Raw genomic sequence first — 24,700 nt, forward strand, 5'->3', positions numbered from 1 at the left:
TGCAGTTATCTCCCTGAAATGCAATTTTGCTCCAGCATCATCTGGAACTTGTTCAGTACAGTGTATTGAACTATTACAGAATCAGAGAGCATGTGAAGGGAATTGCAGGAGGTATGGTAATTGAGCACTGGAGACATGCAGTAAGATGCCAATTTTCTGTTCACTGCATCACAATGAACAGAACAGAAATACACTTAAGGCCAAGAAAGGTCCAGGAGAGAGAGTGTTTCTGGTGAATTCTTCCTTAGTGGTAACTGGAGAGAGAGATCTGGAGCTGGTTAAGAAGATGGTTTTTACTGGTTTTACATAAAAAAGCATTGTGAAGGAAGGGCAGATGCTGGCATCTAGGAGTATGTCAAGGGTCAGCCAAGATGAGCCTTACAGGAGTCCCTCAGAGCCTAAATAAGTAGGCAAGAGCTATATAAGAGTATCTTCTTTCCGCAAATTTTCCAACAAGATACATAGGTAATTTCTGCCTTATATTCTAAAATCCTGCTCATTGTTTTGTTTGAGCAGCCACTCATGAACTCAAACTAAGGTTCCTGAACTGTCAAAATGGGTATTGTGACAGACTCCTTAATGCCTGCCAAGGAGGATATAATTATATTTGTCAAAGTCTTCCCATGACTGCAAAGTTCTGGGCATTTCAGCAGCTTTGTAAATTCTGCAGGCTCTGAGGAACTCTGGTGCAGTTTCAATTCTCAACTGTTTTTCTTTGTTGGAAATATTTTTGTCAGGATTAGATACTCTGATTTTGCCTGTGAGCTTTTTCAGTGGTGGTGAACACCTGCTCCTTCCTGATTTTACCAGCCTCATACTGGTTAGAAAACAAGTATTCCTGAGACAATGGAAACAGCTCTCTGTAGATGTCTTGTACAGCCCGCTTTACCTTTTGTATGTCCCATCTCAGAATCTGTGATGCACCCTAAAATCTCAGATGATCTGAAGGAAACCAGAAAAGGTAGCTTTCCAGCCACTGGCATGGTGTCTCATATGTTCGCATTACTTTTGTCCCAAGTGCCAGTTCTGGCACTACTATTAGATTTTCTTCAAGCAGAGGCACTTGACAGCCAATGTCTGGGACGGGCTCTCTCCTGCTCCATGCCCTGCAGCACTTCTGTGGAGGGAATTCCTGCAGAGAGAACCCTTGGATAGGAGAGGCGACAGAGGCCTAGAGATTGGCCCATCCTTTTCCTTCCTTGTACTAAGTTGAGCTAGTGAACACATTTTTTGTTGGCTAAAACACCTCTTTTTGTATACTTTTGTTATTAATATTTCTGCTGTTACCGTGTGTTTCTTATCCCACTGTTATTTGCTTTCAGTAAATTGTTATCTCAACCCATAAATCTCTTCTTTTGTCCCTGCCTTACTGGATGCGGGGGGGAGAGGGGGTGTTTATTTGGGGTTTGATTGCTGGCTGGTGCTACCCCACCAGCAGTCATTCCCTGCCTCAGCTGAACGCTGCAGTGTTAGCTCTGCGTGGCAGTGTCCTGTAGCAGAGAACTACAAGGGTGGCCAGGGTGAGAAGCTGCAGAAGCTTCCCCAAATCCAGCAGGGTCAGTGCCGGCTGGCCCCAAGCCTCACCCACCTCTGGCCAGGGCCGGGCCCATCCGTGGCAGCTGTACTGCCTCCAGGATAATGCATTTAAAATGGGAAAAAGCCCTGTGCAACATCAATTGCAGGGGGAGAGAGGAGTGAGAACGTGAGAAACAGGCCTGCAGATAGGAAGGTCAGTGAAGGAGGAGGTGCTCTAACTTTGGAGTTGAGATTCTCCTGATGCCTGTGGTAAACTATTGATAAATAACTATGTAACTGGCTGCTCAATGACCACAGTGAGGCAGGCTGTCCTTCTCAGCCCTTGCTGGCCCATGGTGGAGCAGATATTCTCCTGCAGTCCCTGGAGAACCCCACATGGAGCAAGTGGATGGCTGAAGCAGGATGTGACACTGTGGGAAGGCTGTGATGGAGCAGGTTCCGGCAGGACCTGTGGGCCCATGGAAGAAGGAGTCCACACTGGAACAGGTGTGCTGGCAGGGACCCATGCTGGAGGGGTGTTTCTATGGGACTGCACCCCAATGGGAAGGACCCACAGTGGAGCAGTTTGTGATGAACTGCTGCTTCTGGGAAGGACTCGGGCTGGAGAAGCTCATGGAGGACTGTTTTCTGTGGGAGACACCCCACAATGAAGAAAGGGAAGCAGCTGGGGTGGGGTAGGGAAAAGATATCTCATTATTTAAGTTTTATTTCTCATTATCCTACTCTGATTTGATCTGTAATAAATTTGGCTGATTTTCCCAAATTGAGTCTGTTTTGACTTGATAGTAATTGGTGAGTCATCTCCCCCTGCCCTTATCTCAATCCACTTGCCTTTCATTAAGTTTTCCCTCCCGTGTCCAGCTGAAATGGATCCATGATAAAGTGACTTTGGTGGGCACCTGCTATCCAGCCAAAAGCTTCTCAGTGTTGCTTGGTTGTGTTTTATTGAGGGTTTTGGTTTTTTTGGTTGTGGCTTTTTTTTTGTGCTTTTTTGGTTTTGTGTTGCTTTGTATGTGTGTGTGTGGTTTTTTTTTTTTTGTTTTTTTTTTTTTTTGGGGGGGGGGGTATTGAGTAGAAGGGTTCACCCAAGGAGAAAACATATTTTTCCATAGTCTGGCTATTAACAGGTGCTCCTGCCCTCTCATCGTCATCATGTCCTTCCTCTGGACTTGCTTCAACAGGTCCATATCTTTTCAGTGCTGGGGGTCCAGAGCTGGGCACAGCACTGTAGGTGGGGTCTCACAAGACCAGAGGGGCAGAATCCCCTCCTTCAACCTATTGGCCACAATTCATTAGAAGCTTTCATATCTCTTTAATTGAAAGGTTATTGAGGGTAGATTCCTAATCCTAAATATGTGGCTTACTTAAGTAATTTTCACTCAGGGAAAAGTTGTAAGGCCAGAAATTACTCTATTGTGTATTTTCCTGATGTGTGAGGGTAGAAGGGGAAGACAGGCTGTGGCAGCTCTGAGCATATCGTATCACCTCCTGCAGTTCTGAAGAGGTGGTTTCATACCAGATGTCTGGGAATGTTAGTAGCTGGACCCATACAATGGCTATTGATCTGCTGCTGCACAATCTTCTTCCAGAAATTTGAAGACTTTGGTGTCATTTTTACATCATAATTGGATGACACTGCATTAGGTTTGAAATATCAAGATGTTAACATTTAAGATGAATCAATATGTGCCTTGATGTTTTGTGTTTGTGGAAGTCTTCTGAAAGTAGGAAATTTATATCTCACTAATAAATATACAAACTGGGGAAACATCTACCAGTAAGCATCTTTAGCCCCTCTATCTCCAAGAAAAGGAAAATAAATGCAATTTTGTTGAAGAAAAGGCCTTCTAAAGTTATTTCATTTACGGTAATTTTGTTTGCTGATTTAGGTGCTGTGTGCCTTCACGTAGCTACTATTATGTTCTCTGGTTTGTTAATTGCTGAGGCTTCTAGAACAGATATCCATGCATTACTGCTGTGTGTTATCACCCCCTTATCTCGAATGGCTGATAACTCTTGGCACCTTGTTGTGTACAGCCTCCCCCAAACACATACCTTTGGTATTTAGCTATCAAATAAACCCAGCAAACTCCCTCCCCTTTTCTTCTCATACTTTCCCTTTCATGCAGTGAGGAAGGTGGGGCTTGGATAAACCACTTGCTCCTCAGCAGGTGTCTCCTTAAATTTTGCAGAGGTAGTTTGTGAATCACAGCTGTTGCCTCTGACAGTGAAGTGATAATCCATCTCTGACTTGTATGCAGCTGTGAGCAGGATGGGCTCATACTGGAGTGCTTGTGAGGTAAGGATGTGAAAACTCTAGGAGCTGAACATGGCCTGGGATGGGACTGTGGCTGGGGTTCTGGTGGGGAGAAGATGACTTGTGAGCTTTTATTCTAATTTCTTATATATATTTACTTATTTATGTAAGAATGACTTATACCTTTGCTGGTGTTAGTTGCCTTGTGGAGACACTCTTGCTAGTGAAGTTCACCCACAGTGAGTGATTCTCATGGAGGCTGGGAACCATTCTGAAGTGCCTCACAGTAGCTTTCTGTGAATTTGGGATAAATCTGTGGCTTGACTCAAGCATTATGTCAGCTGTGCTCTTTCACAGTGCAGCATCTGCCAGCTGGGACTATAAACATATATGGTGTCCAGGTAGCTGTGCTAGAAGCCACCTGGTAGTGATGCACACGGAGGGGGGGTCACTGCCTAAAAACAGTGATTAATAGTGATGGTCTTAGTTTTATATTTGTCCATGACTGATGCACAAAAAAATCTTGATCTCTCTCAGAAGTTGTGGGGGGCTCTTTTTTTGTTTGTTTGTTTGATGGAACATAAGTGTGAAGGAAAGCCCTAAAACTGTCTGTTGGGTTCCAGGGAATGAACATACTATGTCTCCTCCTCAATTCTGAAATTCACCTTCAGTTTGCTATGAACAAGTTATTTGATTATTCTGTGCCCTACTTCGCTGGTTGTATAATGAAGATTATAGAGCTTCTCCCCATATACATGGATATATGTTGAGATAAACGTGCATTGATGCTTGCAGATCTCAAATGGGGCATCTTAATGGCTTAAGAAATAACACATGTGAATGTCTAACCAGTCTGGTCAAAGAAACACTAAGCATCTACAAATTAATCTTTTTTGACCAAAACCTGGCAATGGTCTTTGTGTGGAAAGTATGCATAGAAAGCAAGGAAAGAGACTGTCCTCTCTGCTCTTTCCCTTAACCACTGAAACAGCATCAAGAGTAAAAGTAGAGGCTTCTTAGAGGTAGGGGGGTGAGGGGAACCTAAACCCAGACAGATGACATTAAAACATGCCTTCTCTTTTGGAGTTAGACATAAAAAACAGACCAAGATCAGCTTATCATAATTTAAGAGTGATAGGAGAGTTTGTAACTTGTCACCTGGATCAATTCCTAACTGGACTGGAAAAAGGAGAGTGACATAACTCCCTTAAGGAATGTGGTGGAGTCATTTTGCAAGCAGAGAATGGGAGAGGAACTAGAAAATGCTTCCAGTGAAGCAATAGCTAAAGTTTCAGGTACTAAAATCTGCAAGAATTAATAACTGTTTTGAGTCAGGTCTGTTATTTGCCTTTCCTTCTGCATTTGACTTTTCAGCTAATGATCCTTCTGAAAATATCTAGTATCTGGTTTGAGTTGGGAAGTTTTGTTAACATTTCTTCCAAAGCTGTTTTCTGGCATCTGCTTTTTTTTCATGTTGTGCTGCACTGTGCTGATGGTGCCTCACTCTCCAAACAGTGCCCCAAAAAATTATTTCTTCTGTCAATGACATATATACACAGAAGACTATTCCCTCAATTTTAAAACTTTTTTAAACTCTATACAGACATGATTTTAGCCTCCAAAGGAATGCAAGCAGTTAATCTTTCAATTTTGCTGCATGGCTTTGAAAATTGCAACAGGAATTTGTGGGAGAGCATGTTTTATGAGGCATAAACAATTTAACATTAATGCAGGTAATAAACATTTTCATTTTTCTGCAGAGTGATGAATGTCCCTGTTGTTCATTCTTTGTGAAAATCATAAGAATGAAAAATCTGAGAAAAGCAGATATATGTGAGTATCACAGTTTTTCTTTGTACTTTTTACTAGTTCTGTTCTGAAAGCAGAGAACATGTGTTTGCTACTGGCACTGTAACTGGTGTCTGTGTATGAAGTGACACCATGGTTTCAAATATTGATGCATAGTTGAATTTGGACTATGCTTTGAATACAGTTTTATATAAACAATACCTTTTGGTTTATAGCATGTTACTATTATTAGTGGAAATAGCAAATATCTACTGTGGTGTACTGTAAAGTACCTTAACTGCTAATAAGGTTCAGAGACAGACTGATGAACAAATTCAGGTGTTAATTTTCAGTTGCAGTTTTTTGAATTTCTTTTTACTTCAAAGAAAATAAAAGGTAGAAGGAGCATTATATATCTTATTGTCAAACAACTTATTTTTTTGTCAAAATTGCACTGAAATGTATTTGAAGTAGACTTTTTTATATAAACAAGTACCATTGAAATGTTTCTGAGGATGTGGAATGGGTAAAAGTGGAAGAGAGAAAAATCTCAGCTGTTACTCAGGTAGAAGAAACAAAGCTCAATATCTCAAATATCTGACTTAGAAAGAAAAAGTCAGGAAGAAATTGAAAGGAAGTGAATCTAAACCTTTGAATATCAAATAAGACCAGCAAGTATATTTGCCTCCATGGAGATTCCTATTAAATTCTTGCACTTCTGCCATTGTGTCCAGCACAGGGATCTTTTCTTGAAAACAGTAAATCTTTAGAAAAAAGTGAAAGGATGTTTCAATTCCCCCTCTGTCATTTCTATGTCAGCTGAACAGTTTTCTGGTATGTTACCACCCCAAGGGAATTTTTAAGCTGCACTGGCAGGCAGTAGGATCAAGACAACCACCTGCTGAGCTTATAACCAAACATGTACCTCTGGCCTTAAAATCAGGGATGTTTCTTTCTTTATCAGCATTTTATAATGGTTGGAAATGGTGATATTTACATTCTTATGTACAATAGAACTTCCAGAAATCCATAGCTATTTATCTTAGCTGCTTATCTTTTATTAATCTTTATCCTGTATCTTAATTTTGAGCAGATGATTGATTACCTGACTTCAGGTTTGAAGCTGTAACACTGGAGATTTGCTTCCAAAACCAGATGTGGAAGAAAGTCTTTGCTAGAAAGAGTCAGGAGAAGCAGTCCTAGATGACAGGGTCTGCTTCATCCATTCCCCAGTCCAGTTACCCTTCTTTATTGTATGCAAGAGAGCACCACATTTTATTTTCTCTCTGAGAATCAGGACCCAGTTACCAGTGTCACAGCAGAGACTCAGTGAGTTTTTATCTCTCCTGTGCATGTACACTCTCTCAGAACAAATAATTTTGTTAGTGGAGCCATGCCACATGGTATGATACACCATGCACCAGAAATGAGACTGTTAAAAAGCATTACATTGAATGAGAAAACCAGTATATTTGTTTTATATTTGTTTTAATTACTATTTCTGTACAATTTAAAGTTGTTAAGAGAGACAGAGATGAGTACAGATAGTTGAAAGATGGCACAGAAATAATTTTAGCTAAAAAGAGCCATTGGTGCTCTGCTGGAGTCAGAATCTGGTTTGGGAAGACTGCCTGTCAAGCATGACTACACTTTGCTTTCCTTCAGCTGTGGCACTGCACACCTAATGAGCCCTCTTTGTGCAGAGAGACTGCTACCTGCAGCATTCATGTCTTGTACATGGACTTATAACATAGGATTTAATTTTTTATTATGGGTTAGCTGTGGCAATCACCTATAATCACACTATTGACCTTTTCCCTGTGTATCAGACAAAAGGTTGTGTTTGTACATGGTGTAAGTGTAATAATAAGGATTAGGCTACTAACATGCGTTAAAGTCTGTTACGAACAAAGCTTGCTTATGAACCAGAAGGAATTGCTTCTGGTTAATTATGAAGGTTATCAGGTAACTGTAATCTAAGTAGTACATACTATGAAGACATAGCTGTTGCAACTTCTTTTTGAGTTTGGCTAAATTTTCCTTGTGAAAATTTAAAAGAATAGTGATACCAGATCAGTCCAAAGTCTCATTTGAATTGAGAACATGTCCCCAGAACTGGCTTATAATAAATGCTTTGGGGTATGACAAACACTGAACCGTGCTCTGTCCTGCCCCACTTTTCCAAGAAGTCTGTCATTCTTGAGGTCTGTGGCTGAGAGATCTGGCTTCTGAGTTAACAGTAGTGTTTGCATTTAATTGTCATACCTCAAATTATTTGTTTCTGGAGGCCATTAAGGGATCTGATTTTGATACTTGTCATCTCACTTTGCTCTGGACAGGAACTCAGTTTCACAGGAAAACACCATTCCCAGTTTCAGGATGTTATTCTTTGGGGACATCTATAGAGTTATATTGCTAACTAAATAGTTACAGATATTTCTTTTTTCTCTTTGCCTTACATGGGCAGCAGAAATGCATGCATGAGAAAACCTGGTCCTTTTCAGGCTGGTGTGAAATGGACTTTTTTGCATATTAGTTATATTAGCCCTTACACCAAAGCAACTGCTCTCTTGTTTTTATCTCAAGAATTGCAGAATGCTAATCGTTCTATGACTGCCTCTATTTCTGGCTTTAAAACTGAGACAGCTTTGTGGCTGTCACAAATCTTCATAAATATATCCAGCATTTCTGCAAAAGCTGCTTGGATGATGCAATTTCTTTTCAACTGTCCAACAGAGCCTACCTGTGGCACCAGCAGAATGAGGAGTCACTGACAGCATCAGGAGCAAAAGTCACAAGCTGAGGTGCCTGGGCTCTCCAAATTCTTGTTTTCCAAAAGCTTGTCCACCAGACAGGACCACTGGAAGAGGGCATAGTTTTTATGTTCATGTCCCACAGTTATTTCACAGAAGCCAACTTTATGCCAGGCCCTGCATTTCCACCATTTAACCATGGCACAGTTACTTTCTGTAGAGACTTGTCTGCCAGCCAAGTACCACATGTGCTGGTTATGACAAGAGCTGGATGGGTGTTGTGTAGATTCCCCAGAGCAGATCTTGTTTTCAGCGTGGCTGCCCAGACCTGCCTTGTTGTGTACTGTCCCACTGGAGCACACCCAGCACTCACTGATCCCAGAGGCTGCCACTGCAGTCACAGCAGGCCATGGGCTGGCACAGCTGGCGAATCTGGTTTCATGTGGGCCTTCAGTAGCTGGGTTCACTGATCTTCCAGGAGATAAAATATCTTCTACATTGCAAATTGGCATCTATGGAAGAGAAACCTGTTTGCTTCATGGGCTACAAGTAAAATATAATTGTAACATTTTCTACATATCTGTATTTAACAGAAATACTCTATTCAGAAGACAAAAAATGTCTTTAGAATTGGTGACACATCCTAATTTGTATTTAGAAAAGTCTAAGGCTACAAAATGTTTTTCCTGGAATAGTCTACAGCTACTTTTTTTTTTTTTTTTCTTTACTATGAAAAGATAATCTCAATCAGCATTCTCAATAGATAAAGCTTTAGGCTTCTCTTTAGCTATAGTATTAAATCTGAGCATGTTGCTATGTAATTTCCTAGCAAGCTCACAATGCTACTCGGCCTATTGATTTTAAAAGTTGGAAGGTAGTAGTACTAATGTTTTCCTTATATCACCTAAACCCTGTGTAACATCATCAAAATAACAAAACCCCTTTCAATGCCATGATCTCAGTGGAATGGACTGATTGAAGCTGTGCTGTGTATATTTCCTTTTACTTTACCTCTTACTGTCGCACCAGTGTGAGAGGGTAGCAGCAGTCTTTGTGCAAAGAGGGCACTCAGGCAACATGGGCAGTGCCAACAGGCAGCTGCCTGATCTGGCCCACTCGCTACTAATGGCACACTCACTTTACGGTGAAATTGCATCCTGTGGTCATTGATGTTTGCAATGGTTAAGAATAATCCTGGGATGTAGTCCTTTTAAAAAGAGGATTAGTGTCTTTTTGGGGCACCTCATTTAGGTTCCTGATGTCACTGCCTCCTCAGACAGGCTGATTTTGCATTAGTGGAGGGAAAGATTAAAAGAGCCCAAGACAAATGCTTGGCAAGAATAATCTGCACAAGGACAGAGAAGTCATTATGTGGATAACTGCCAAGTTACAACAAATCCTGTAAACAGGGATTTCCTAACTGGTTAAGAAACTGAAACGGGTATAAAACCAGCCAGTAATCACAAGAAGATCCTCCCTGTGATGTCATATCCTGGAGCGGGGCTTTTTTACTGTAATTGTAAGCTGATTAGATCAAGTGCAAGAACTAATTGCATAACTACCGAGGTACCTGTTGAAATGGAGGCCTGGTCTTGACTGATGTTTGTAATAAAGTCATAACCACAGTTAATAGTAGAAGTAACAAATGGATATTCAGTGCATATTACATTAATCAGTTTCATAGCTGTATTTCTTAATAACTGTGTTCCTTTCTGTTCAGTCTTCTCTTTGGTTTCATCCACTCATGCAAACCAAGACTGCTCATGCTCTTCCTCAGTTCATTGTTACCAAATACATACATAAACCTAGTTTTATTCAGGTTAACTGTTTTGTATTCTCTAATCTAGAAGATTCATTCCTTTTTTCAAGTCTTTGATAGCCATGATGAAGTGTAGTGTATATTGTATTATATACAATTTCACTGGACTGTATTAATGGTAAATAGTGTGGAGACAAAAAGCCTCCTCTGTGCCTTGATAGTAGCATAAGCTGACACTAAAAAGGACAATGCTATTTATAATCAAGGAGATCCTTACTTGCTCTGCACATCTCCTTACAGCTGTGGAAATACTTGCTTCTCTTCTGCTAAGTATCAGTGGGTTGTATGTAGGTGTATACACATCTTCTTGCAGCCATGCTGGCTTCTGCATGTTTCTGTGTGCAAGATCAGAAAGCTGTTCTGGTGGTCAAAGGTATTGTGTATGATGCTCCTTCATGGCTTCCTTTAGATTCTTGGTGTAGTCAAAGCAGAAGAGTTTCTCAAAACCATAGTTCATAATTTTCAAAGCCAGGGCTTCAGTGAGGACACCAGGAGTCTCATAGAGGCATTAGGAAGTTGAACTGATTTACTGACTGAGAAACTAATGAAAATAAAGAACCTTAGGTAAATGGTATGCTCATCTCTGTCTGAAAAGGAGAGGTGAAAACAGCTACTGTGGTCTAATACTGTGCCAGTGCAGATGGCATTGCATCTTGTCCTTCCTTGAACAGGTATGAACTTTAAAGACTGTTGTGATGTTACTATGTGTTCCTAGTAGGCTTCATTATCACCTTTAGTGGGGGCTTCTAGTTAACAAGTGGTTGAAACAGCTTTCAAAATGTTATAATATTTTAAAATGTCAAAACCTGTTTTAAAACAGGTTTGAAAAGGGTGGAGGCAATGGAAATGAACAAGGGAGAAGCTTGGGTGGAGAAGAGAGGCTGGAATGAGTAGGTGGTGATGGCAGCAATGTAGAACCACATGGTGCTTTGAGAGGACACAGGTCTGTGTGGCGATTCAAGATCCTTTATTCTTCCTCTGCCATTTGGCTTTCAGAGTTAAAAGTCAGTGGCAGACTCTGCTCAGGAAGTACCACTCTAGTTTGCACTCAGAAAACATAATTATGAAGAAGTGTGTTCTTTGATTTCTGAATAGGGTTTCTGTTTACACATTTCTTTGGTCTGAGCTGAGTAACTCCTTCTCACCATTTAAGAAAATGAGCTGAGCATTGCCTTTTCCCATGCTTATAGTCTCCCATATCTTCTTTGAAATTTTTGTACCTTGGAATTTTTTATCATCCTCTTTAAGGGACATATTTTACTCTGTATCCTGCTTACTGTTGCACAATTGTGTATTGAGTTTCGGATCAAAATATACTTTGCTTGACACTAAACATTAACCACAAATTGAATATCAACAAGCCTGTGTTGACAGTACTATTACTTGCTATTTGGACATTCAAAGAATTGATAAATAACAGATATTGATAATTCAATTATTCAATTATTATATCTATTGATAATTCATAAATAAGAGAAGATTTATAACAAAAGTTTACTCATTACAGGAATTGCTTAAGGATTTTTTGAGGTATTTGTTTGATGGGCTGTTGTGGTTTAGAAATTGTTCTTCCCAATTTAGTGCTCCCACTAAGACTCTCTCAATAAAGTGCCATTTGTTTCTCCCACTGGGTAGTCTGGAGAGGAGACCTGGAGTCAAAAATGGTAAAGATTATGGGTTGAGATAAGAACGATTTATTGGGAACAACAATGAGATAAGAAAGGAAGCAGTTACAATAACAATATTAATGAAGAGACTCCCTTCCCATATCTCCAAGCAATAATCTCTGGGTCCTGGCCATGCCCCCTCTTCTGCTGCAAAAATTAACCCTGTTCTGGCTGGAACTAAGACTTGGAGCAAAGGTACAGCTTTGATATTTTGTTATAAAAAATGTATTTAAATACATTTTTGTTAATTGAATCCAAATAGATTTTTTCCACCTCAGTACCTGTCTTGGTTGTTCCAGTTTCAACAAGAACAGCAGCATTTGCAGTTCAACCAGTTATGCATTATGGAGTGTGACTGATACCTGTCATTAGGGAATCATTCTTTCTCTGCCCTCTGAGCAGGGACATATTTTGGTTTATGCATCTGTCTCTCTTAGTATCCTTACCAATGGACGTGGATGAACACTGCTGAGGTGATGATTGGTATGATAAAAGCACTATAAGGCTTGTGGTATGTCTTGGTCACTGTGGAGATTTTGAACACCTGGAGTAATGCCAGGGAAAGCCTTGCCCACAGGCAAGATTCTCAGAGCTTGAGGTCCTCCATCAGTGATCCTCTCTGGAGCTTTGGACAACCTTTTTGCTGAACAGAGGACATTGTAGATAAGGACGAAGAACCCAGATGTGATTTGCTATTTGTAGGAGGCCAGTGCAAAGTACAGAGGCTACATTTGACATGGCTGTAATAGTTTGCACTGCTGATAAGATACATGAGAATGTCCCCATGGGACTATGGTGCTTCTCTTGGGCACTTTCTATGGCTGTACTCTCAGCAGGAGACAATAAAGTAGTGCTGCAGTAAATAGCCAGTGAAGGTTAAAAGTAAGATTCACTCCCAAACTTTGATGCTATTGTTTGCAGCATATTCTGCAGTTAAATTGACAATAGTTCAGAATATTTTCCTGACAAAGGTGTTCATCTTTTCTTACTTATTTAGGACCAATGTTGACCAAGAATGCCTTGTCGGGGCATTTCTGAGTCAAAATAATGATTCTTAAGGAAACAAAAATTTTAGCTAAACTTTTAAAACAATTTTGTTTCTATTCCCTTCTTGGGTAAACAACATTCTTGTGATCACTTTCTGAAGAATGAAAATTTGTGAGTGTTGATTTGGTCATTCAGCTCTTTCTGGTATTGATTTTGTTCCCACTCCTGTTTTCTTTGAAATCCAAAGCATTTTTGTGTACTGCTTGCAGCCTGTTTCCAAATCTGTTTCTATGATGTTTTGTTCTCATAGTGGTTTCTTTAGATGTGCTAACTACCCTCTGTATCTGCATCAACAGTGTTGATGTCTGACCAAGACTTAGTTTTGGCTAGTTATTTTTAAAAGGGAATGCAAGAACCTTCTTAGGAATCTTAGCTAGCTGAGATTGCACCAAATTATCACCCCAAGATGGTCTAAGGTGGAACAAAGAAAATCTGACTGATTGACCTATTTTCCAAAAAATATACAAATATACAATATACAATATTTTGAGTCTTACTGGCTGATTGTCTGAGGATGGGATTAGTGAAATTGTCAGTGGGATTATCAGTGAAAGAGTAGCAATGCTTTTAAAAAAGGATAAGCCTATGGAAATGCATGATTTGTAGTTAAGCTGTGCATAAGATTCTCTGCATTATATTGTGTTGCTTTTTGTGTTGTTTTGTTTTGATGATTGTACTGTGATAGTACCTGGAGACTCTGTGTATGGATTTAGGCCTTGTTCCTCAGACACTGTACCTGTTTAGAATGAAAAGGTGGCAAGTCTTCCAAGTTACTTAGAGTCTTATTTCATATGTGTCAAAGAAGGAGGTTTGGAGTTGTTTTGGAGACAGCACCCAGCTATGTGGTAATTGATCCCTTGGGTTGGTGTACAATTTAAAGCTGTCCTATCACTTCTTTCCCATATTGTCAACCCTGGCAGGGAAGTGGCTGAGCTGTTTTCCATGCACTATAACTGATGTGACATGATTATCCTGTTTTCTGCCTTCCAGCATAAACATGGAAATTACATGGCAGCATTTCCATATGACACCTTATAGGTTCACCTGGGCTGGCCTCATCTCTTGAAGCAGGATGAAATTTAGCTTGTCTATCACTGTTTCATACATGTCTAAGTACTAGAACAGTCTGGAGTGAGTTACCTAAAAAATTTATAAAATCTCTCCTGTCAGTGCTAATCCTCTAGGAGCTGGAACAGCCTTCTAATTTTTGCCTCTGTTCACACAGAGAAAGAGATCATTATCCTCTTTGTATCAATCATTTGGACATTACAGAACTGATTATTTAACAAAAATGTTGTTATTGTTTGATTAGCAAACTCAAGTCTTTCAGCTCTTTCTCATATGCCAGGCTGCCTAATCAAGCCTCTTCAATTTGGGTATGTTTAATAGCTGGTAAGAGTTAAACAATTTTATGGTGGAGGGAGGAAAAGAGTGAAAGAGAATGCAACATGGAAGACACTGATTGGGCATCCACATGTTCCTCTCCAGACCTAAAAGTGTATGCAAAAGGATCTCAGTGCTAAATCTCATCACCTGCACTTATGTTTAACATTGTGTATTTGGGATCTGGTCCAAAATGTAATTAAATTTGTGTTGTTTATGTAAGTTGTCAGATGCATCCTGCAACATTTTAGTTTGGGGTATAATTTGTTATTCTTGGTGCAGTGTCCTGCCTTTAATTGCTTGTTTTCAGAGTCAAATATCTTTGTCTTTAGCTGCATTCTTGTCTTAGGCTATGCTGAGACTGAGACCTCACTGGTTGCCAACTTAGTTGGTGTTAAATGGGGATCATCAGAATGTGGGACTCTGTTTTTGCACTTATTAAGGGTGAGCAGCCTTGCTAAAGACTGTACTAACCTCTCAGGTTGGTGTAGGTCTTTTGTATTCAGAGATGATGAAGAACTGAACCTTCCACAACTCTATCTAGAAGCAAGTGTAAGTCACAAGTTTAACACTTCTTTGATACTCTGAAAATAATGAATGCCTTTCTTCTAAATCAGGAGTCATAGCTCATGTGTACAACAAAGAGATATCCTAGACCATAAATGAACAAATTCTCTAAAACACACATACAGCATTAGTGCATAACTTGCAGTTGCTGAAGAAACAGCCTTCTCATCTGGTGCCACTAACTATGCAAAGATCTTTTTCGAGGATCTTTTTCAAATGTTAAAAATTAATGAAAGGGTTTTTGAAAATAGTGTGTGGGAGACAGCTAAACAAGTAGTTTTATTACTAGTAAGTTGTTATCAACAGATATATTGCCTATATTCTGCATTTTAAAATTGCAAATGCAGATGTCTTTCATTGTGTGTAATATTGGGGTATTTTTAAACATTATTGCAATGTTAAAGTAATCTCTTACCTGGTATGGGCAGTAAGGGGAAAACAAGTGCATGCTGAAAAACTGGACGATGTTTCATGTTCAGACAGCATCAGAAGACTTGAAAGACAAATCATACATACCCTAATTGCACAAATTGTTTTAAGCAACACCTATTCATTGCAGCATGGCTTACTCCACAAGTTTAAAGAAAATGTAGAAGGAGAACCAAGACACTGGTAGAGAAAGAATAATATAATTACTGATCAGACTCTCTTCCTGGGTCACATTCAAGCAGATTACAAAAGCGGAAAGGATAGTTATCACTGTTATTGGTGGGGAAATGCAGACGGAGAAGCAAGATAAGTTTAAATTAAACCAATTGCCCTCAGTGACTTAGCAGTTTGTGACAGAGCTGGGACTGAAACCAGTCCAATGACCAATGTCATGAGACCTTTTCCAGCAGGTTACTCATACCTCTCATCATGTATCCTACAGTACCAAACTGCCTGTTATTATACCCAATCTGAGCTATACTGTGAACACAAAACAAGTTTTTAGAGCTGGAGACATTGGAGACAGCTGTAGCTGCCCAGCAGACAAAAGAAATGTCAACTCCCTAGAAAGGACAGCAGATTTGCTCAAAATGGGAGTGCTGGAAAGGGTAGATGACAGCATAGAGAAACTGAGTCCCAGTATTCTTCACTACATTATCAGGGTCTCAGTTTGCTACCATGGCTTCATGAGGCATCAACTCATTTATACTTTTAGGAGCAAATGCCCTGCATTGCTCCCGGCAAAAAATCAATTATCTCCTTAGTAGTATCAGAGAGATTTCCTAACCACCACCAAATACTCCGCATATATCAGACTGACACACAAAGTTGCACAGATACACAAGTACCCAACTCACCTCTCACTTGAGAACCCTGGCAACCCACAGGAGACAATTCACCCACACCATACAGTAGTGCCCAGCACACAGAGCAGCCTGGTCTAATGGGAGGTGCCCCTGCCCACAGCTGGGGACTGGGACTAGATGGTCTGTAAGGTCCCTTCCAACCCAGGGAATTCTGCGATTCTGTGATAGCTGTGCCCACCCAGACAAGTCTGGAGACAAAACAAACCCAAAGCAACTGCTGTGTACTAATATTTAATGTTGTATTTGTAGCTCACTGTGCCACCTTCTGTGACATTGCCACCTCTCTCAGAAATTAGAATTTTCTTCTCTATCAGGGCTCAAATCACAGTAAGACAAAAGTGCTGCTACTTTTGCATATTATTTTTCATGGTGAAGGTATGTGGTCACATATTGAGTGAGACAGCTCATTACATGGACTGGATTACAGATATGTGAGGACAGCAGACCAGGGGAAGGTGGTTGAAAAAGTATTTGACTATTGAAAAAAGTTTCTCTTAGAATGTGTAGGTATTTTTCTTCTCCATCACAGAAATCTCTTGATTTGCAACCAACAGGGCATGTACCAATAACTTGTTTATTAAGTCCAACTAGCTCTTCCCATACAGCTCTACTCTTTTCTTACCAGTTGTCTTTATTGCAGTGGTTTCTTTGAATCTCCATTCATGAACTGAGCTCCCACTTGCCAGAGCTAACAAAGAATAGTGAATAGTTTTGAATAAAGAGCTGCCAGAAAAGTTGTTGAAACATCTCCTTTTTGCAATTTGCTGTATACGTTCAGTGCTATGAGGCTATGATTGAAGATGTTTGTACAACATATATTTTCAAATACAGTTAGCCAAACCGATTGCTACATCAGCCTGTCCTTGCCCACTGCTTCCCCGGAGACTGTCCGGACCAAAACTATTAAGAACTGCAAAGATCCAGTGTGGAATGAAACATTTTGCTTCAGGATCCAGAGCCAAGTAAAGGTAAGATGCAGAGTTCATGTGTTTTTATTTTGGGTTAGAGAGATCATGTTGTGATCAATATGTAGGGCAAAATAAAACCAGATATAAATATGTGTGAAGGACTACAAGGATATGGGCAAGGGGATTTGGAATAGAATGTAGCAGCAAAATTAAATTTAATTTTCTGATATGTAAAAATTAACCAAGATATTTCATAACCATTCCTATAGTGTTCTATCACTTTTCACTTTTTCTTTTCCTTTTTAAATCACTGCTTTTCATGAATAAATGTGAAAATTTCAGAGTAAATTGAATAGTGTAAAAGATATATATGAATTAGTTAGTGAAAGCATCACAGAGTTGTACTTTTTTACTATTCCTTTGTAATGACTAGAAATAAAAAAAAAAGTCACAAAGCAACAGTTGAAATTTGCAAAAGAGAACTTGATCAACTTTTACTATGATAATATATGTTAAAGCTTAAGAAGATTTGCAAGTCCAACTGTCTTCTCCCTCCAAAAGAGAGCATGAACATCAGGGTCTAGAAGTTCACAAAGATCAGTGGTAGGCTAAGTAAACCAAGCTTACTTCAAGATCAGTGGTAGGCTAAGTAAACCAAGCTTACTTCACACCAGGGGCAATCAATCTCTGCTTTACAGCATGCACTGTTCATTTCCTAATACTGGTGCCAGATCAGGACTCTCTAAAGAGGGAAATCAGCAGGCCAGTCCCCTGGCTCTCTCAAGAATTGATAAACTCCTTTCTTCCACACTCAGGTGGTACTGGCCCAGTTTGGCAGCTTTCAGATGTCTGCCCATCTGTAGCCTACAGCTGGTGCTTACCCTTCAAACTTAAAAAATTCCAACTTCTTTCAAAATGCCAGTGAGGTACAATTTCATGAAAGCCCTGCAGGTTATCAGAGAGGCAAGGGACAAACATTGCAGCTTGGGAAAAAAAAAACACCCACTGATCTGCACACGAGCACCTGCTCTTCCTGAAAGGTTTTTCAAAACTGCAATGCCACAGAACAGCTAAAAAATACCTTGGCCATGGAAACTGCTTGAACTAGTTCTTCAGGAGTAGTGTTTGGGAAGACCTCATGTTTACTTTCTGTAAATTTGCAGCAGGAGACAACACATGTGACATTAGCTAGAGTAATTTTCAGTGTGTGGCAACAGCAGCATGGTGGCGTGGCTGTGCCTTGAGTGTAGGCTGCAAAAATGTACCCAGGGGATCTGGGACAACCACAGCTCAGCAGTTAAGGCTCTTGCTGGTTTCTCTGTACATGCTGTAATTCCTGTGCTCATTACCCTCTGAGCAAGATCAGAGTTTGCTGCTCTGGTTATTTTCTTCTTTCCTGTCTTGTGTTTTGCTGAGGTATTTATCTTCCCAAATTATGCTGGCCAGAGCTCAGCAAAAACATATAATACATTGTCACTGTGGAAGAAAAGTGACTGGGCATGTTTGTGCTGGTTTTTCCCAGGAACAGCAGTGTTTATGGATGGGCATCTGTTTTGATATTTGTTCTGATGAATGTCTGACAAACAGTTGCCTAAAAAGGGCTTCCCAGGCTTGTGCTGTTGGCACAATTCTCACAGCTTCAGGAGGGTGGCCCTTCCCAGAGCTAGTGGCACACAGCCCTGCAAAGGGCTGTCTCTGCTCATTACCTGGTTCCTAGTGATGCTGCTCTAATATTCTCTGTCAGGTGAGATAGGAACAGTGAACTGCTCAGACACGCCTGGCTGCTTCCCATACAGCATCCCAGGGGCACAGCCAGAGACCTCCCTTGGCCAGCCAGCACCCTGTGCATGCCTCTCCTGGCCAGCTGGGAGTAGCTGGGACTGCAAATCAGTTGGTCACTCAGAAAATAAGTCAGTAATTTAAGCCGGATAAGTATATTTTATTGCAGTATCACAGCTAGGAAAACTGATCTGCTCCTCAGTGCAAGCCTGCCTTCTATTAACTGCAGACTATTGCTTTTAAGCACATCACCTTCATCACCTTCCATAAACTTTTACAGGCTATTTATGGCTGGCCTATAAACCTAGGTGCTGTGGCTGCTCGTCTCTGCCTTGTGACAGTATGTTTCTATTAGCAAGTGTCAGGGACAGGGCTGACCACAGTGCAATACTTTTAGATAGGTGGCCTTGAAGGTCAACAGCATTTCTGTCTTCTGACAGTGAATTGCAAACTCAAGGTTTTTTGCCATCTCTCCCTTGGTGGTTTCTTGCAGGATGATAGATGTCAAAATCGAATGCTTGGGCTCTGGAGTGGCTTCCTTTCAGTGTATCTGTCTAGTCAATCACTTATCACATTTAGGTATGGACCTTTCTGAGATACATTATGAACTTCTAAGACAACAAAGTTCACATGATCACTCTCTTTTATCCATGCATTTGTGTGTGTGACCATAAGCCTGTGTGTCTTTAATAAGCATCAAGCCTCTTAGCAAGTTACAGTTAAATCTGATGCATAAGTAAGAATCTGAGATAAGCACTCCCTGTAATTTGCATGAAAATGAGCTGCTGAATATATTGAGGGAGGCCTGAATTATTGCCCCACTGAGAAAACAGCAGTTAAGGTTCACTTGCTCAGCACTCTGGGAGGCATCTCTGAGCCAGCCCATGTCTAGCTACGAATCAGGCACAGGACAGGTTGTTACCCTCTCCTGTCCATCCAAACAGCCAGGTGACAGGGGAGATTTATACAATGGTATATATGCAATTTAAGAAAAGCATATAGCTTTCTGTAGATTCCATTGTAATTATCTGCATGTGATCCATTTAATAATTTACAGGATAAAATTATGCAACCATGAAGTAATTGTATGGTACATCTTTAATGTATTTTAATTGCTGCTTATATCCAAGGTATTTTATTCTACCGATAGCAACAAAGTTCAACAACTAGTTGGTTTCTTACAATTCAGGAAAAAGTCACCTCATACCAAACTGGAGGCCAAACATGGTTTTCATTATTCAGTAATTCTACTAGCTTTTGTCATTTAAATTACTCTGCAGGAAAACTAAACAACAAACCTGACTTTATGTTAGGTTCAGAATATCCTTTTTCATCTCTGTGTGGATGCAAAAGTTGTGCATGCTCTCTCACTTCTCCCCATGCTTTCTCTGTTTTCCTTAACATGCTGAGAACATAATTTTGTGTCTCTGTAAGGTCTCAATATAGGATCCTCATTCTGTATCTCTGTTCACAGAATATTCTTGAGATGAAAGTCTATGATGAAAATGCAGTCACTAAAGATGACCTCCTCTTCACTGTTCTCTTTGATGTTGCTAAAATCCAGCTTGGAGAAACTGTTCATCTGACATTTCAACTAAATCCAAAGGTGAGTGATAAAACTGCCTTTGTCCCAGGAAGAAAATTAATTTTTTGATATTACCTCCTAAGTCAATTTTTTAAAGCAATTGTAGGTAGGAGAGCTTGTTTCCTCTTGGTATGCACTTCATATACTCTGTGACAAACCTTCCAAACCTTAATCAGCAAAGTAGACAAGGACATGATCCTGCAGGCTTTTGCTAGCTCATCAAACCACTTAGCAGGTGTTTTTTTTCTGACAGCAGCATTCCCTTTTTTTCCTCTTTCTTGACTCTGTTGCTCAAATAGGTTTTGTTGGAAATACAAAACTTTATCACCATTGCACAAAGTTTCTTTGTTAGAATTTATTTTCCTGGCACAAGCATGTGTGAGTTTGGGCATAATGTGACACAGATACTGCAGTACTCCCTTAAAAACTGATTCCTTGCCCTATAATTCTTTTGAATATACCCAAAAATAATCCAAAGATCCATATTAAGTACTAAACCCAGCTGATGGTCAGTTGCTCAAACTATTTCATTGTTTCAGTTTGCCTGAACACTTACATGATGACTTCAACATGAGATGTGGGTATTCAATTTAGATACTTCTATAGATTTACTATTTCACTGACTTTCCTTATAGGTTACATATGGGTATTCAGCTCCACAGTGATTTCAGCAGGCAATCTGCCTTAACTTGTCTGGGCACTTGTCAATGTGTTGTCCATGTTGTAGGTCCTTTTGATCAGAATAATTGAGAATGTCCTCTTCTATACAGCAGTATCCCTCTTCAGATAACATTACACAATAATAAGCCAAGCCTTTGGACAGTTTTAAGCTAACAGTTACTGCTGCAGGACTGCTTGCCCTTCTACTCTGCCTCACCACCAAACAGAAAAGGGCAGCTTGGCCTAAGGACTGATGGTTAACAAAGGAAGGAGAACATTTTCAAAATCATTCTAACTCAAATGCTTTTGCTGTTTGCACTATAACCTGGAGCAGGAGGGAAATTTGATTTGATTGAAGAACTCTTTCAGAAGCCAGAATAGTAATTGACAGCCATAGCTAATGAGAAAGAAAATTAATTCAGATGCTTATAATAAATTATTTTTTTACAGACGCAGGAGATGCTAGAGGTTGAGTTTACATTGGAGAGCATGTGAGTAACATCCACAGGGAACCACAGAAGTGTCCCTTTGCAAGCAGTCAAACATATGCTAGCATTTAGTATAATATAATATAAAATACTCAGCATGAAAGTAATGGCTGGTGTTGATGAAGTTAGTTGCATATTGGCTAAAACTCTGTACTCCTTACCCACCAAGAATCATCCTAGTTATTAATTTATTCTATTACTTGCTGAATGAGGGAGGATAATAATTGCAGTCATCATACTTATTAAAATTATTGTTTACCATTACGATTAAAAAAAAAAAAAAAAGAAAAACACTTTTCAGATGTGTCCCTAAATTAAAAATCAAAGAAATGTTTGAGACCATGCTGGACAAGACGAACTTCAAGAAAGGTATTATTCCTAAATGTTCATTTAAGGATGTATTTAGGTGATACTTCTTCTGATTGCATTTTTTTTCTCTTTCAGTCCAGTCCCTCCTGAAAAGCTTGTGACTAATGGTGTATTAGTGGTAATTTAAAACTATTGTTCTTCTGTCTTTGTTTTCATCATAGTGATAGGAATGGTGAATCTGGCAGGTGCCCCAGCACCTCACTGCAGCAAGGCTGAAGGGGAGGGGTCTGGGGTTAAACACAGTAGCCATACTGTTATGCTTCTCCCTGCAGGAGGATATGTTAGGAAAGAATGTGCACAGTCATTTGGGATACCCAGAGACCTGTTCACCCCCACAGGCTGATATCAAGCCTATTGGCAAAGCCTGACGTGGTCTTTCACTGACTTACTGCTGCTCTGTCACTTTTTTGGGAAACTTCTTTTGTGGCCCTTATGGCCATCCTGTTCTCCCCACTTCCACAGGATGATATGGAATTGCTTTCTCAGCTGCCTGTAACTCATTACTTAGAGGAGGTAGCACTTGACTGTCCAGCTTCACCAAAGCAGGGCAGCAAGGGCATCCCTGTGATTTGGCCAACCCATCAGTTTATCCCCAGGAGATGTCAGCATACTTCCCCTGCCATTTCCCTTCTCTTCCCAGTCCTGTCCAAAACCACCACAGCAAGTTGAAACCTGTCACATTTTCTCCTATCAGCCTAACAAACACGGGGTGGACTGTTTTCCAGACCCCAGGGACTCAGGTGACCAAAGCCAGATAGCAATGAAGTGACTCAGATATGACATGTCTTATATACTTTAACCTCTCATTTTTCATCCCTGCTACAGTCTCGTGAAATTTCCTGCTTGGAAGTCCTAGTGGACAACAGATGGACAAAAAAAGAACCTTCAGGTTAGACTTCAAACTAGAAGCAAAACCCCCTTATTTTATGGTTAACTGACTTTTCTTGGTTGCCTGCTTGCTTTGGGGTTTTTTGTTTGTTTGTTTTTTGTTTGTTGGTTTTTAAAAATATTTTTGTTTTAGTTTGTTTAGTTTGTTTGGGGTTTGCTTGTTTGGATTATTGTCTCTGTGTTATTTGTTTTGTTTTGTCATTTTCCTGCTTTGTTCTTACAATTAGAGCATAGGAACTGGATCGTTCAGAGTGTATATGCAGGTTCACAGATCCAATAGTTACAGTCTGTGCTAACTATAGAAACTGGACTTCGAAAATAAAGGAAAGAATCTTATAAATGCTGTAAAGTAAAAGAAAATACATGTTTCTATCTCAACTTAGATTTTATCCAATTTGCTTGTTTGTTGAAGTTTTAAAAACATCTACTGAAGCTTTATAAGCTTTTGTGGTTTGTTTTTAATTTGCTTCTTTGCTTTTCTTTTTCTCATATTTCTTGTACTGTTCCCTTGCTGTATAAATAGAGTTTTGAAGCTTGTAAGCATTGTTGAAGCATTTATATATAAGCTTCTGAAAGACCATTTAATGTTCCATTTCTGGGATCATAGTTATTAACTCTCTGTATACTTTTAATGTTTGAATTATTTTTTTTTTTAGAAAAAGACTTCTTGTTTTCAGTGAAGGGATCATATGAGAAGAGCCAGACCCTGTCACTAGGCTCTTTCTGGCAACCTCTCAAGCCTCTGAACTTCCATTACATCAAGTACAGCCTGTCAGAGCTGTGCATGGCTCTAGCAGAGAAGAAACCTCATTTCTGCTCGGTATGTGACCATTAGCTTGAGTAAGCACAGTAAACTCATGGTTTTCTACACTTGACTGAGGCAAATGGAAAGAGTTTTTGTTTTTATTAAAGAGCTATCTTTCATGAACTTCAGCTCTGAAACAGCATTGTAACCCCTAAGACATAGAAATATTAGATACCAACTTGAAAACTGCTGGATAGGGACCCCATTTAAAAAAAGTAAATTGGAGACAGTGCTTTTGTATGCTGCATACATAAAATATTTCTCTACATTATAATTTATTTTTCAGTGTACTTCAGGTGAAGACAAAAAAGACTGTCATGCATCCCTCACTATTCCTCTGGATTCACTTCCATTCAGTGAGAAAGTGGCAGTAGCAAAGGTAATTGATACCAACAATGTTAAACTATAGACCAAATGGGTATGAGTTAATTAGATCAGTGTGAAGCAGGGGTTTAGATATGTAACTCTTAGTGCCCTTAGCTTCCTAACAATTCCTAACATCATGGATCTGTACATTTTCATATGAACCTAACAGAACAAAAAAAATTACAGCCAAACACATGACAAAGGGATTTCTGTGACCACCTCAGGGACTAGTGCAGATCAGAGTAAATGCAAATGATGAGGCAGGATGGAGCACATTGGCAGAGCTGATTTTTATTGTATATTGCTCTCCTTATCTTTCGTATTAAACAATATAGGGAAAATAAAGTGGTCTTGGAGAAGTTTTAATATTTAGATGGATTTTCTGATTATTATGGCTTTGTGGCTCAATGGTGCTTTTAGAAAAAGAGAAGTGCTTAAGAGCGGATGGTAAAGAAAGAACACAGAATGATCTCCAGTGTTTATATTGTGCTGTTTTGTTTTTTTTTTTTTTCCTAGGATGAGACAGTCAATTTACATGTGAAATCAAATGACTGGTAAGAAATTCTGTCTTTGGGTTTTGTGGTTGTGAAAAAAATATGCTTTTTTGCCTTCTTACCTATTTCTGTAAGAGAGAAAGTATTGAGTCAATGATTATATTTACCTATTCACCTATGTTCATTGCCTGTGTCCAGAAGGTGGCTAACTGTGGCAGGTGAATTTTCCTGTTATGCTGCTATATG

At 39.7% G+C, this 24,700-nt stretch overlaps 1 protein-coding gene across 1 annotated transcript in view; it reads left to right on the forward strand.

Annotated features, from left to right (window-relative positions):
- The first annotated feature begins 3,808 nt into the window (after nucleotides 1–3,808).
- Nucleotides 3,809–24,700, forward strand: part of LOC110472156 (cytosolic phospholipase A2 epsilon) — a 32,465-nt gene continuing 11,573 nt past the window's right edge. Inside the window, exons 1-10 of the mRNA XM_077784150.1 lie at nucleotides 3,809–3,835; nucleotides 5,554–5,626; nucleotides 16,944–17,080; nucleotides 20,274–20,405; nucleotides 21,495–21,535; nucleotides 21,977–22,019; nucleotides 22,727–22,790; nucleotides 23,446–23,609; nucleotides 23,881–23,973; nucleotides 24,477–24,514. Coding sequence (XP_077640276.1) covers nucleotides 3,809–3,835; nucleotides 5,554–5,626; nucleotides 16,944–17,080; nucleotides 20,274–20,405; nucleotides 21,495–21,535; nucleotides 21,977–22,019; nucleotides 22,727–22,790; nucleotides 23,446–23,609; nucleotides 23,881–23,973; nucleotides 24,477–24,514 — 812 coding nt within the window. The remainder of the gene's footprint in view (nucleotides 3,836–5,553; nucleotides 5,627–16,943; nucleotides 17,081–20,273; nucleotides 20,406–21,494; nucleotides 21,536–21,976; nucleotides 22,020–22,726; nucleotides 22,791–23,445; nucleotides 23,610–23,880; nucleotides 23,974–24,476; nucleotides 24,515–24,700) is intronic.

The sequence above is a fragment of the Lonchura striata genome, chromosome 6 (genome assembly GCF_046129695.1).
Source record: "Lonchura striata isolate bLonStr1 chromosome 6, bLonStr1.mat, whole genome shotgun sequence".
Lineage (NCBI taxonomy): Eukaryota > Metazoa > Chordata > Aves > Passeriformes > Estrildidae > Lonchura > Lonchura striata.